At 57.3% G+C, this 13,154-nt stretch overlaps 10 protein-coding genes across 10 annotated transcripts; 4 read left to right on the forward strand and 6 right to left on the reverse strand.

Moving 5' to 3' along the window:
- Window positions 1-102: 102 nt before the first annotated feature.
- On the forward strand, window positions 103-2,057 carry BCV69DRAFT_284214 (aldolase). Its single transcript, XM_025492967.1, has 3 exons — window positions 103-897; window positions 981-1,901; window positions 1,974-2,057. Exons 1-2 carry the CDS (start codon window positions 407-409, stop codon window positions 1,639-1,641), a joined length of 1,152 nt encoding a protein of 383 aa, XP_025346741.1. The 5' UTR covers window positions 103-406; the 3' UTR covers window positions 1,642-1,901; window positions 1,974-2,057.
- BCV69DRAFT_288028 (putative alcohol dehydrogenase) lies at window positions 1,817-3,603 on the reverse strand (the record flags this gene model as incomplete). The annotated part of the gene is made up of 5 exons (XM_025493603.1): window positions 1,817-1,901; window positions 1,974-2,362; window positions 2,446-3,216; window positions 3,300-3,362; window positions 3,430-3,603. The coding sequence occupies 5 exons, from the start codon at window positions 3,601-3,603 to the stop codon at window positions 1,817-1,819; spliced, it is 1,482 nt and encodes a 493-aa protein (XP_025346742.1).
- A 430-nt stretch (window positions 3,604-4,033) lies between these two features.
- On the reverse strand, window positions 4,034-5,031 carry BCV69DRAFT_284216 (hypothetical protein). Its single transcript, XM_025492968.1, has 3 exons — window positions 4,728-5,031; window positions 4,248-4,595; window positions 4,034-4,131 (listed from the first exon to the last, which is right to left on the reverse strand). The coding sequence occupies exons 1-3, from the start codon at window positions 4,735-4,737 to the stop codon at window positions 4,103-4,105; spliced, it is 387 nt and encodes a 128-aa protein (XP_025346743.1). The 5' UTR covers window positions 4,738-5,031; the 3' UTR covers window positions 4,034-4,102.
- Window positions 4,720-5,200, forward strand: BCV69DRAFT_43763 (hypothetical protein). The gene has a single exon (XM_025495280.1). The coding sequence runs from the start codon at window positions 4,863-4,865 to the stop codon at window positions 5,112-5,114; it is 252 nt and encodes an 83-aa protein (XP_025346744.1). The 5' UTR covers window positions 4,720-4,862; the 3' UTR covers window positions 5,115-5,200.
- Window positions 5,044-5,762, forward strand: BCV69DRAFT_43750 (hypothetical protein). The gene has a single exon (XM_025495278.1). The coding sequence runs from the start codon at window positions 5,287-5,289 to the stop codon at window positions 5,644-5,646; it is 360 nt and encodes a 119-aa protein (XP_025346745.1). The 5' UTR covers window positions 5,044-5,286; the 3' UTR covers window positions 5,647-5,762.
- BCV69DRAFT_43751 (hypothetical protein) lies at window positions 5,763-6,627 on the reverse strand. Its single transcript, XM_025495279.1, has one exon. It carries the CDS (start codon window positions 6,520-6,522, stop codon window positions 5,878-5,880), a length of 645 nt encoding a protein of 214 aa, XP_025346746.1. The 5' UTR covers window positions 6,523-6,627; the 3' UTR covers window positions 5,763-5,877.
- Window positions 6,529-6,876, reverse strand: BCV69DRAFT_284218 (hypothetical protein). The gene has a single exon (XM_025492969.1). The coding sequence runs from the start codon at window positions 6,855-6,857 to the stop codon at window positions 6,651-6,653; it is 207 nt and encodes a 68-aa protein (XP_025346747.1). The 5' UTR covers window positions 6,858-6,876; the 3' UTR covers window positions 6,529-6,650.
- A 1,027-nt stretch (window positions 6,877-7,903) lies between these two features.
- Window positions 7,904-10,053, forward strand: BCV69DRAFT_284219 (hypothetical protein). The gene is made up of 5 exons (XM_025492970.1): window positions 7,904-8,359; window positions 8,503-8,515; window positions 8,617-8,837; window positions 8,915-9,179; window positions 9,285-10,053. The coding sequence occupies exons 1-5, from the start codon at window positions 8,082-8,084 to the stop codon at window positions 9,897-9,899; spliced, it is 1,392 nt and encodes a 463-aa protein (XP_025346748.1). The 5' UTR covers window positions 7,904-8,081; the 3' UTR covers window positions 9,900-10,053.
- On the reverse strand, window positions 9,871-11,581 carry BCV69DRAFT_272283 (nagb/rpia/CoA transferase-like protein). The gene is made up of 2 exons (XM_025490974.1): window positions 10,714-11,581; window positions 9,871-10,615 (listed from the first exon to the last, which is right to left on the reverse strand). The coding sequence occupies exons 1-2, from the start codon at window positions 11,481-11,483 to the stop codon at window positions 10,252-10,254; spliced, it is 1,134 nt and encodes a 377-aa protein (XP_025346749.1). The 5' UTR covers window positions 11,484-11,581; the 3' UTR covers window positions 9,871-10,251.
- Window positions 11,582-11,865: 284 nt separating this feature from the next.
- On the reverse strand, window positions 11,866-12,948 carry BCV69DRAFT_284221 (L30e-like protein). Its single transcript, XM_025492971.1, has 3 exons — window positions 12,556-12,948; window positions 12,328-12,454; window positions 11,866-12,230 (listed from the first exon to the last, which is right to left on the reverse strand). Exons 1-3 carry the CDS (start codon window positions 12,842-12,844, stop codon window positions 11,945-11,947), a joined length of 702 nt encoding a protein of 233 aa, XP_025346750.1. The 5' UTR covers window positions 12,845-12,948; the 3' UTR covers window positions 11,866-11,944.
- Window positions 12,949-13,154: the final 206 nt, after the last annotated feature.

Raw genomic sequence — 13,154 nt, forward strand, 5'->3', positions numbered from 1 at the left:
CAGTGCGGGGGTCACTTTCGCACAGCGGAGTCTCACTGCCATCTCCACCCACGTCACTGTGGGGCGCACGAGGGAGGCTCAGTCAACTCAGAATGGTAGCGCTTTATCACGGAAGGTCTCTCACTGATATCTGCTGCCTCGAGTGTAGCAGTTGAGATTGCGTTTCGATACAGTGTCTCTGGCAATGCCATGCAGGAAGAAGAGTAGCATGGCCTCAGCATACACGAGGCTCAGTCTCGGCTGTTAGGACGCCGGTAGATTGCCGATGGCGGAGCGGAGATGGCCATGGCGCCAGAGTGCGGGGGTGGATCTGGAGAAGATCGAGCCTCAAAAGGCTGGGGCCCCACTCCTCCTCCTCCTCGTCCTTTGCTGACCATACCCGCAATCCCACCCACTCCACTGCACCATGGCCACCACCTCTACCTCGACTACCACTACGACTGCGACCGCGACCATGCCAGCCATTGTCCGTCTGGCACGCTCTACCAATATCGATGTGGACTCTCTTGACCCTTCTCTCGCGCGCAAGCTCCTCTCCTTGGGCGTGACAGCCAACGACCAGACGTCCAATCAGGTGCTGATCGTGCAGGCCATTCTGGATCCACAGAATGCCCAATTGGTCAAGGAAGTCACTGCCTCGATGCCCGACGCCCCTTCACTGGCCATCGTCGACCACATCTCGGTGCTGTTGAGCAAGCGCAACGATGGACTCATCAAGGGGAGATTCCTCCTGCAGACGTCCCCACAGGGTGCGAGCGACATGGCTGCCATCATTGCTCATGCTCGCAATTACGCAAAAGAGTTTGAGATGGCGGGATTGCCAAAGGAGAGGTTCTGCATTAAGCTGCCGGCTACGGGAGCGGGTGTTAATGCTGCCAAGGTCCTCGAAGGGGAGGGGTGAGTTGCGGAAGACGCAAGAAGCCAAGCCTATCCGAGGCCTGCGAGCTGACATGGACACTCTCATCTCGTTACTCCTTCAGTATCCGCACCCTCGGAACCTCCCTCTTCTCCGTCCCTCAAGCTCTTGCATGCTCCCAAGCAGGCTGTCTCTCCATCTCCCCTTACTTCAACGAGATCCCCGCCCACGACCGCACCACCAACCTGTGGCCCCAGCCTGCAGACGTGGCCCGAGAGCATCCCATGTCCCCCCGAATGGTGCAGATCTACCAAGCCTACGCAGACCTGGAGCGACACACTGGTCGGACACAGCCGCTGATCAAGGCGGCGAGCATGATTGGGGGAAAAGAGGCAATGGCGATCGGTGAAGAGATGGGGGCACAGCACCTCACCTGCCTTGCACCAGTGCTCAAGGAGCTCTTTGAGATGCAGGTCTCGGGCGATTCGAAGAAGGCAGAAATCAATACGTACGCTACATTCGACGTACCAGAGCGATTGAAGGATCTCCTGCAGGTCGACCCGCTCTCCCCTGGGGGCAAGCCATACACCATCGACCCTTCCCTTGACTGGCTCGCGGATGGGGGAGCAGCACTAGATGCATACATCGCCGGAGACGCTGAGACGGCGAAGCGACTCCAAGCGTCACTCGACTTGTTCATTGGAGCTGAAGCAGTGGCCATTGAGGCCGTGGAGCGAGTCAGGAGAGGGGAGGGTACAGAGGGATTGGTATTTGGAGGTCTTTAGAGCTCACGCGCACTGGTAGATCATAGACTAGACTAGACTAGACTAGACTAGACTCATCCTTGCAATCATCGTCAGGTCGATTTTATTGCCATAGAATCAAACCCTTTGATTGAGACAGTCCTCGGATATGTATCGCTGGCAGTCGATGCCATTTCGCTTGTCTGATTTGCGCTGCTCAGTAGGCCATGGACCTCTCGATGACCTGAGTCAGGTGTTGAGCACCATCAGCGCCCTGCACGTCACCGATGCCAGGAGCGAGGCTGCAGATTCGAAGGGAGGGAGGGGGATCAGTAGCAGACCTAATAATGCACTTCAAGTCGGCCCATACTCACTCCAGAACTCTCCTCTGCGGAATCGTCCCCTTGACCAAAGCCGCAATATCATCGTCCTTGTACCCAATACTCTTCAGTCCCCTCGGCATACCCAGTGTCCCCACCAAGAACTTGGCAATACAGTCATACACCACCTGTCCAATCTCCCCATCTGGGATGCGGGCAATCGCACTCGTGTCCTCTCCTGCCTCGGACATGAAGACCTGGGCAATCTCGCGGTGGCGCGAGGGAGAGGAGGGGGCGGTGAATTCGAATACGGCAGGGCCGGTGAGGGCGACGGAGACGCCGTGCGGGACAATGGGGTGGTCGACTTGGTAGCCGGCGTGCTTGTACTTGGCGCGAGTCTTGTTGAGGCCGGAAATGGGGTAGGAGATGCCGTGGCAGAGGTGCTGAGGAGGGTAAGAAAGGGGTAGGAGAGGTCAGCGCATTCCTTCATGATCTTCGGCTACATTTCTCTCATCGAGATACTCACCACCCCTGCCGTACCGAACCCTACTCCAGCAAAAGTAGCAGCAAGCAGCATCTGTCCTCTGGCTTCCATATCAGTCGGATCCTTGGCCACCCTAGGCAGGTACTTGACGGTCTGCTTCAGTGCCCACATTGAGAAGACGTCCGAGATTGGGTTGGACCCTTGGTAAGCTGGTCGAGCGAGAGGGTTGGAGGGACGGGGAGATCGCTCTGTGTAGGGGATGGCGGTGTACGACTCGAGACTGTGGAAAAGGACGTCTAGTCCAGCACTGACATGCACGCTGACTGGACATGTCTCGGTATTGAGCGGGTCAATAATGCCCAGCAGGGGTCGCATCGCTCGTGAGGCAATTCCGGTCTTGCTCTGCGTCTTCGTGTCATCGTAGATACTTGTACCAGTAGTCTCCGAGCCAGTCCCTGCTGTGGTCGGAACAGCAATCAGCGGCGAAAGCTTCTTGCCCACCGGCGTACCCCTTCCGATGGGCGCATTAGTGAATTCGTACAGGTCCGCATCAGGGTAAGCCGTGAAGAGGTTAGCCACCTTGGCAGTATCCATCACCGACCCTCCTCCAACGGCGAGGAACGAGTCAAATTGCTGCTTCCTCGCAAAGTCGATGGCTTCCCCGAAAGAGACGTCGGTGGGCTCTACTCGCGTGCGATCGTAGATCTCGTACTTGACACCGGCAGTGTCGAGGGCGGCGATGGCTTGCTTCATGGGTGTGAGGTCGCGCACAGTGGAGTCTGTGAAGACGCCGACCTTCTTTGCGCCAAGGTTCTGCAAGGCGAGCGAGTGAAAGACGTCGGTGAGCCCCAGAGTGCTGGGGAATTACGAGCAAGTCGAGCAGGGAGCCTACTTACTGCAAAGTCCATGCCGACTTCGTTCGTAACTCCCTCTCCATACCTGACGTTGGAAGCAGCGAGCTGAAAGGCCAATACCATGTCAGCGAAGGCCCGATCAGTATGAACGTCAAACCACTGTTCAGCTCACCTCAAACGCATACTCCTTCGTCAAGGCCGAATCCACCGGGGTAGCATACGACCTGCCACCCTGGGCATTGTGCTTGCCAATGAGGCCAAGTCCTGCACGTGCAGCCGAGTTGCCCAGCTGCTTGAGGCTCTGACAGTTGTGGCATGGACATCCTCCCGAGTGGGACATGCGCATCAGATTGACTGTTCAAGCAAGCGTGGAGAGGGAGAAGAAAGGGTGGTGTAGGTCAGCAGTAGCTCTTGCTAGAGTGAGGACATGCTCGGATATGCCGGGGAGCCGCGTGTAGCTGGAAGGGATACACACAGATGGAGGAACGAGAGGCATTGGCTGCTCGAGAAGCCATGATGGGCAGACGAGCGATGGGAGGTTACGAAATGAAGGGTCGAAGAAGGAGTGATAGGAAAATGAAGGAAGGAGGAAGGAGTGAGGCACAGATGAGCAATGCGAGTAGGGATGGTCAGGTGTCAGGGGAGGAAGGCAGGGCGTCGTGGTGCGGGGGATCAGGCGGCGGCGGTGTTCGAAATGCGGGGAAGGCTGGGCAGTGGGCCGGAGATGGCAGCCGGGGCCAGCGGCCGTAAGAGCCGGTTCACACAACACGCGTGGTACGGAGGGGTAGTATCGGCAAGCAAAGCTGAGATAGACAGGGTAGAGTGAAAGACATACAGCCATCCCTCTAGTTGCTCGACATCTTGCTCTTCATGTCTGTTGCAGCGCCCGGGAAATAGAGAAGGTGCGATCATGACCAGGTACACGCCAGTCAGTAACGGCCTTAAGTACCCGCCACCACTGCTGCTCTCGCAGAAGCCCACCCTACTCACCTTTGAGCTTATCCTTCAGTCCCGAAGTGGACTCCGTGCCATCCCGGTCCACATCTCCCTCACCTCCATCCAAGCTGACACCACCACCCTCCTGGGTGCTTCCACCACCAACACCCGCATCAAACCCACTTCCACCCCCACGTCCGTCCTCCTCCCCGGCCCCACCATCCAGACCCTGGGAGAGACCACTCTGCTTGTCTTCATCGCCCTGTCCGCCGGAGAGACCTGCAGAGGGAGCACCACCAGCTTCCGCATCGCGGGCTCCTCCAGCAGTGCTTAGCATGGCCTTGGGAGCACCTTGGTCGGCTGTGAGGGATTGGTCGTGGGATCCAGCTCCTGCGTCGAAACCTGTAGTGCGTGGACGGAGGAGCAATGGGGAGAGTGGATGGGAGAAGGTAAGTCAGGTCAGCAAGGAGTGCGAGACAAAGAGCACCTGCATCCGCATCCGCATCCACATCCACATCCACATCCATAACATACCTGAAGACATGATTGCTGCGTCAAGGGGTGGTGTTACTGATTGAGTTCGAGGTCGGGTATACTTCAAGTGAGAGTTCTGTTCAAAGTAAGGTATAGATCAAAAGGGAAAGCCGCGACCCTCTATTGGCTTATGAGATGCCAATCCCCCTCACTAGCCAGCCAGCCGGCATCCCTCCCTCCCCCCCTCCATTTCCGTGGTGCGGGGGTGGAGGGGGAGGCGTTCCAGTCTCCACCTTTTCCGGCAATCGCGCACACGCACCTCGCACACACGCAGTCAGCAAGCCCGAAAGGGAGATAAATCTCCTCAGCGTTAGCTCTGACGGTACTCTCTCTCTCTCTCCCTGTCTCCCTGTGTCCCACTTCCCGACTGTCCGACTGTCTGTCTGACTGTCTGCGTGCCTGTTTGGGCATCCCTGCATCGCTCCCTTGACTCCCAAATCCAAATGCCGCTCCCCCCTCCCCTCCGCCGATTTGAGTGCGTGCGTGCGGGGGAGGAGGCGCGTGGGATTTGCGGGGTGTGGAGGGCGAGAGACCGAGAGACCGAGAGACGAGAGACGAGATGTGGGGTACAGGCGGCCAAGCAGCAGCACACCACACGAGTAGATGGTACTGTCCAAATAGATATCTTTCCTACCTCGCTCGCCTAGTCTTCTGGATGGGTCTCCATAGGGACGGCCAAGAGAGAAAAGAAGAAGGATGCGATCATTGGTACGGTAGTGTCTTCCCTTACTTTCCGGTTCTTGGAGAAAGAGAATACGAGATGTGGGGACAGGAGGGCGGGCTTTTCGAGCCTCATCTCGACTGCGTTCCAGACACCTACGACCAGCCCATGAGCTACTGGCGTCGCTATCGCCTTCGCTACCGCTACCGCTGTGACTGTCGTTCCTTCGCCTGCCCTTGTTGCCTCACCCTGCGCTGACGTGCAATGTAATACAGTCTAGGTGACTAAGTAGAGATTGGCTCAAGAGTGAAGTAGGTGACACGTGGAATATGCGCCGGGGAATCGGTGACATTGGAGACACAGTGGGGGATGACGGTGATGGTGATGGTGGGGAGTAGGGAAGGAAGGGGTAGTACACAACCTCGCCGGCCAGCCGAGCGATTCTTCTAGCGTCATTCTCTGGCTGAACGTTCTGGCGCCCTCCCCTCTCTAAGCTCCCACTGAAGCGCTCGCCGACTCTTGCTGTTCCCCTTTGTGCTGTCCCGCTCCTTTCTCTCCATTTCCATTTCCATTCTTCTCCGCTTCCTCCTGCTCTTCAATCTCTTCTTGTACTGCAGCCTCTACTGCCTTGACTTTCATCTGCGCCAATTCAGCCTGAGCCGCTCGCTCAGCAGCAGCAGCGTTAGCTAGATGACGGGCGGGGGAGGGACCGCCTTGGGCTGCATCGAACATGGCTGCTGCTACTGGCTTGGCGGGGAGAGAGGCTGATGCGGTGACAGAGGGACGACGACGATGGGCTGCGAGGTCCATGGATGCAGAGGCATTGGAGATGCTAGTGCGGTGGCCGGGACGGCTGGGCGAGCCTGAGCCAGGGAGAGCAGCGGCGTTGGTAGCAGAGGATGTGGATGAGGAGGCAAAGGGAGCCTCGGAGCGTTCGTCGATCGGAGAGTGTTCACCGCCGCCGCCGCCAGCGCTGAAGCTACCGCCGGCTCCGAAGCCCGAGCCATTTGCAATAGAGCGAGAGCGTGTGCGATGCTGGACAGAGGCGATGATGGAAGCAGCGTCGTCTCCATCGTAGGGTCGTACTTTGGCTGTGACGCCTTGGGAGGTCATGAGGAGGGTCGGAGGGGACATGAGAGTTGCTAGGTATGCTCGCTTTGCTGGAGAGGTGGAGAGGTGGTGGGAATGTGAGACGAGGCAGGATAGGCAGGTTGGAAGAGGGGAGATTGTTCAGCACGACCATCTCGCTGTGTTGCGGTCATCTACTTCCCTGCTCTCCTCTCCTCACCTGTGCTAGGATCGCTAAAGATGACCATTGCATTTGTATCATCCACCCACTTGATCCTGAATCCTCCATTATCGTCCTCCCAAGCGGAAAATACCGCCTGTATGTCTCGTGTCTTGAGCTGAGGTGGGAACCCAGAGAGGGAGAGGATGCGAGTGGAGAGCGGGGAGAGGGGCGTGAACATCGTGTGGGTATTGTGGGAGTGAAAAGAAGGTGAAGTGGAGTTGAAGTGGGTGTGTGGAGCTGTTGCTTGCAGGACCGGTGGAGGGGTGGGGAGGGAGCGAGGAATGGGAGGGGAGGCGAGGAGAATTAAGTAGTCGTGTGATTGTGAGTGTGTTTGTGTCTGTGGGGGTGTGGCCTTGCAGGCGGGTGGTGTGGATTCGAAGAGGGTAAAGGAGTGAAGGGGGGAACAGGGAGTGGAGGAGTAAGTGATTGGTAGGAATGGAGCTCCAGTGAGCCTTGCCAGTAGTGAGTGATAAGTGGCCGGCTAAAGCAACGGCGCAGGCAAAAGAGGAACAGGGGCCGCGACAGGCGGGCGGGCGCAACACAGCAACTCCTCATCTCAGTTCAGACGCGGGACCTGCACACGCCAGCGGCATTTGAAGGCCGATCAACCGACGCAGGGCAATCGAAGACGTCCTCGTCAGTACAGTAGCCCTGCTATAGGAGTGGTAGCAGCTAGGCAGAGTCATCGTTGGTAGACCGGTAGATCCAGAGATCCTCGGGCGCAAGGCTCCAGACTCTGCGATATCGCGAGGCTCCTTGTTGTGGGCCTCTACCAGGCACTGGTGTCACACTATACACGCGCATGGCCCCTGCGACAGCACTCACGGGCCCCGCTCTGAGCAACCCTTTTCATTCATTGGTAGTGCGGGGTAGCAATGAAGGTCTGCCTTGAATACCTTGCTCTATTGCTACGATGGTGATCACCAAGGCTGTCTCACTTTATCCAGTCTACTCACTCGCTTCCACTGGAGGTCTGCCCTTCCGCGCTTGCCCTACCCCCCTCTCTCTTCCCTCGGCGACTTGCCATGCTTCGCCCTGACGAGGCTCGTGAGTCGCGGCGTCATCGGGCAGGAAACAAGACGCGCCAGCAGGCGGGGCGGGGCAGCAGGCGTCAGTGCGCTCATGCAGGATCTTCTGCCTCTTCTCGCCTCTCATAATCTCCACGACTGTCGTCCACCCAGCGGCACCTCAATCAATACTCGAGACCATCACACCGCTCTTCACCTCTTCTCTCTTACTCTCTCACCCACACACCCCTGCCACTTTCCTCTGCCAATCAGCCTCAGCGCTCTCACCACAGCCGCTCATCCTCATCCAGTGAGATAGACGGACACGTACGCTTCTTGTGCACCCAGCTACCTGCGAATACCTATCTCTCCCTCCCGCGTATCTACTCTACAACATGCTTCGCTCCCTCACCGGCCGCACTGCCTCGCAGCTGGTACGCAGTACCGCTCCCACAGCCGCAAAGGTACCCACTGGCCTCCTCGCCGCCCCCGCTTTCAACCTCCCCTCGGCCGCTGCTCCCCGTAACTTCTCCGTCTCTGCACGAGCATCCGCCGTCACCAATCCTTCTGCACCCAATGCTTCACCTGAATTCGACCCTCACTCGGTCACTGCCATGGACAAGCAGGAGCCGCCTGCGCCCGGAAGCGACTTCAACGTAGTCATCGTAGGAGCGTGAGTAGCGGGACAGGCGGCAGAGGAGAATACCTCTGTGCAATTCTAGCCTCTGTCATTCTACACCGGTACTGATCGAGCTGCGCTACGCTGCATCGTTTCTCCCTTCTCCCATTGCCTTTTCTCCCCCTTCGCCAACACAGTGGAAACATCAATGTGAGCAATAGCACTCGCGTAGACAGACAATTTCGTTCACATCTAGCTCACACCTGCACAATCCCATTCCACTCCCTCCTCCCCTCCGCGCGCACTGACAGTTCGGCTCAGACGAAGGACCATGGAACCACTCTTTCCGTCTGGAGCACAAGCTCGGTCCTCGTCTCAAGGTCGTCGCCCTTATTGACCCCTCTGCTACTCGAGCTGACGCTGCTCTGACTGTCAAGCGCAATTCTTTCGTGCTGAGCGCCTACAAGGACACCATCGTCTACCCAGACTTTGAGAATTATGTCAAGAACAGGCCACAGGGTCAGGAGCCCCAGTGAGTAGGTGTGAGCCAGGCAGTGTCACTATCAAGGCTGCAGGCTGACACCTTCTCTCCCCCTTTCCCTCTCCCAGCGCTATCTGGGTCGGCTCTCCCCCCGCCTACCGAGGACAGGAGACTCCCGGACGTGACCTGGAGAAGCACCTCGTCAAGGCCTTTCCCGATGTCGGAATCTTCATTGAGAAGCCCGTCTCTACCGGTCCCGTCTCAGAAGCCTTCAATGTCGCAAAGGAGCTGAATGGAGCAAAGAATGTTGTTTCGGTGGGATACATGCTCAGGTATCTCAAGGTGGTGCAGAAGATGAAGCGCATCCTCGAGGAAAACAACCTCAAGGTCATGGTGAGTACCCCGAGGGAGTAGTGTAGAGCATTGCCCTTCAGTGGGCTCAGGCTGACCTCGATCGTGGTCGTCGTCCTCTTGCCGCCTCTCTCCCTCCTCTGCTAGGCCACAAACGCCCGTTACTTCATGGCCTACGAGCACACTGCCAAGCTCGACTGGTGGGACAAGTCCCAGTCTTGTGGACCCATTGTCGAGCAGGCCACTCACTTCTGTGACTTGTCCCGCTACTTTGGTGGCGAGGTAGACCTCGACACCGTCATGGCCCACTCTCTGGAGCACTTTGAGCCCGCCGGCCACCTTTCCAAGATGCCCATTGACGAGAACAAGATCAAGCCCGAGGAGCGTATCCCCCGAATCACCTGTGCCACATGGAAGTACGAGAGCGGTGCCGTCGGCTCCCTCACCCACGCCGTGGCGCTACAGGGCTACAACTACGCCACTGAGCTGGACGTCCTAGCCGACGGATTCTCCCTTCGGCTGGTAGACCCCTACAATGCCCCTGTGCTGTACCTCAGGAGACCAGGTGACGACCACGAAGAGGTGATCCGCTACAATCAGGACGACCCATTCTTCTCCGAGGTGTCCAATTTGATCGACAATATCGAAAAGGGACCTGGATCCGCACCGATCCTCAGCAGCTACGAGGACGCAGCTAAGACGTATGCTCTTACCTGGAAGATCCGAGAGGCGAGTGAGAAGAGCGCAAAGAAGCCTGCTTGAGAGGGAGGGGAAGAGAGAGAGGAAGTTGGGTGCTGTGTAGAAGTGGAGGAAGGTGTTGCTTAGATTGGGCACCAGTGGCCGGTAGAAGGGAGAAGGTAAAACAGGGAGGAGGACGATGACCAAAGCTGCGGTTGTTCTTTTCCTTCTTCGCAATATGCCCAAATCGTACGTGTTTCGACTAGACCCCCACTTTGGACACTATGCAAGCTGAAAGTAGGAACAAATGACTGAGCTCGTGACCATTGATGAGAATATCATCTGAGGACAGTGAGCCGCCCCTTTCTCCTCCCACCCCTCTATTCCCTTCTCCCTTCCTTCTCCTTTTCTTCTCCCTCCTCCCCCCCTCTCTCTCCTACGTCCCACCATAAGTCATCAATAGCGCATCCGCCACTCCACCAGGCGTAAGCACTCCCACATCAGAGATGATTGCCGTGACCAATTCAGGTGGGGTATAGTCCACAGAAGGGTTGAGACACTCCTGCTCTAGAGACATTAGAGGCTGGACTTGTGAGTGCGAGTGCGAGTGCGAGTGCGGGTGTGCTTGCGGAGGCTGGGAGGAAGGAGGCTCGGGCTTGCTCTCGGCTGTGTCTGCTGGTGTGGAGGTTTTGGAGGCGATGCTCGTGGGTGTGCTAGAGCTGGAGCTGGGAAAGGGGAGGATAGGCCGTGTTGTGGGTAGGTCGGACTGGCTGAGTGGGAAAAGACGGAGGAACTTGTAGCTGTGTGGTTCAATCGTCCGAGAGTGGTGGTGGTGCGTCGTCAGTATAGGTCTTTGGGGCAACCTCTACTGCCACCTCGGTCCTCGTCTCCGACTCACCTCTCTGCTGCAGCATAGAAAGGCTTTCCTAGGCTCTTGGCAATGAGACCCAGCTGATACGTTCCCACTGCATTCAGCACTCCTCCACTCTCCACCACTCCCTCGCTACCAACAAGCACCACGTCCACCCTACTCATCACATACGCCACGGCCGTATCCAGCACAAGCGTCGCCGGTATTCCCGCCGCCCTCAACTCCTCGTAGGTCCTCAACCCCAACCCCTCTGGTCGAGACTCTGTAACGTAGACCTGTAGTGTATTCCTATAGAGTCTTGCCGCACTGAGGAGTAGTTGCATCACCACTCTCGAATAGGAATGGGTGAGCACAACTGCTCCTTCTTTTAGAAAGACGCCTGCTCGAGCGCAAATCCGAGCTCGACAGGCAGGGACAGTCTTTTCTGCGTACTCCCTCGCGACTAGTACCAATCGCTCCTTTTCCCTCTGAAAATCCTCACCACCTCGCCAATCCATACTGACTACCAATCGACTAAAGAGATCCGTCCCTGCTGTGGCTGGTACGGGACTAGCTAGGGAGGATTTAAGTTTAGAGGAGTGGGATTGGATTAAAGTGATGAGTTCGGAGACGGTTGTTGGGGAGGTGGAAGGGTGGGAGAGGAGATCGCAGAGGGCGTGGATTGCTGCGATTGGGTGGGGGAGGGTGAGGGAGGATTGCAGGTGGGAGTGGTAGGAGGAGACGATGTCGAAGGTACCCGTCGAGGACGACGAGGAGGAAGAGGAAGCAGCGGCAGGTGGGAGGGTAGAGGCCGTCATGATGGGCAGCGGTATAGTCTGCTGGTCTAGCTGAGATGGGGAGCTCTGTCGTCGTCGTCGTCGTCGTGTAGTGGTAGTAAATGTCGCTGCAAGTGTCAGTGCCGCTCCCTCGCGGCCAGGAAGAAGCGAGGCGAGGGCGGGGCGGGGCGGGGCGTGGATTTTCCCTTTCCGCAAAAGTGGCAGTCGAAGCAGCAGCAGCAGCAGCCGCCGCCTCTAAAAGCGGGCGACCAGTGAGTGACATGACAATGGTTACTGTACACAGTCTTACTCTTGTTCAGACGAGTGTGGTGCTTGATACATGAAGATGGACTGATACTATTGCAATGACGGGACACGGATCGAAGAGTGCAGAGAAGACGAGGGCCTAAGGTAGAATGTTGCACTGTAGAGTTGGGCCAGCCTGCCCTGCGCTACCACTAGCTGCCACACCCACTTCCATCTGACACAGGAGCGCTCCTCGCTCATCCCATGACTAGCTTCTCACCCAGCTTCCTCACCTCCTTCTCCACACTCTCAAACTCGTCCTTGTAATCCTCCTTCATCTCACTCCCCGTGCCCTTCTTCTTTGCCAATTTACCACCATCGGGACACACCATGACTGTGCTGGTAGGCCTCTTTGTCGAAGAGGCGGCACCCAGAGACTCCTTGGAGGAGACGAAGATGTAAGGGACGTTTTGCTCTTCGCAGAGAATGGGGATGTGGGAAAGGATGTCCATCGGGGAGATGTCGCCGGCAAGGATGACCAGACTGGAGAGCGGGGGCAAGGAGAGTGAATGTGAGCGTCAGCGTGTGTAGGCGAATCGATGTAGAGTCTTTGGATATCTCTCTCCATAGCTGTACTCACCCCTTCTCGCCCTTGCGCAGACCCTTGACCACCTCCTTTACTCCTCGCTTGACGTGCCCTCTTGACTTGGACGCCTTCTTGATCGTCTTGAAGACTTTCTTTGACAGCTTCTTCTCAGCAAGTGGCCCTGGTATGGGCGAAGGAGGTGGACAAAGCAAGCAATGTACTGGATGAGTCTTCTTTCTGCGTGTGTGCTCTTCTTCTGCTTCACCTCTGTCCCGGACTCACTTGCAATCGGGCTAATTGTGCTCATGTCCACCTCTGCCTCATCTGCTGCATCCTCTGCATCCATTGTCACATCTCCCACCTCGCTCTTTTCCTTTTTGCTCTTCTTTTCCTTCTTCTCCTTTTTGGCTTCTTCGGTTGCTGCGACGGAAGTGGTGGCCTCGGGTGCGGCGACGACTACATCTACCGACATGGCAGTGTCGTCGGCGGCAGTGGAGGCTGCTGCTGCCGCTGCTGCCTTTGCGGCCTTCTTTGCGGCCTTGCGCTCATCCTTTGAGCCTTCCTTTGCCATGTCGTGGGCTGGTGGTGGAGGTGGGAGTGATGAGTGACGTACGTGTATGAGTGAGGGTGTAATCGGCTGCGTCTCTGGTCTGCGATGATGGTGAGTAGCTTCTGCCTACCACTGCTACCTCTCCGCCCAGTGGACCTTCGGAAGGAGTTGAAACTTCTTGCGCGCGAGTTGCAGTCCAGTCCGGTCCATGCCATGCCTACGCCTACGCCTACGCCTGCCGCGAGATTGAGCTCCGCCAGCTGCCCCGCGTGGTGCCCAAAGCGCAACCAACGCAACGCTTGCAGGGCGTCATAAGGACGCACCACAGCAT

The sequence above is a fragment of the Pseudomicrostroma glucosiphilum genome (genome assembly GCF_003144135.1).
Source record: "Pseudomicrostroma glucosiphilum strain MCA 4718 unplaced genomic scaffold BCV69scaffold_11, whole genome shotgun sequence".
Lineage (NCBI taxonomy): Eukaryota > Fungi > Basidiomycota > Exobasidiomycetes > Microstromatales > Microstromataceae > Microstroma > Microstroma glucosiphilum.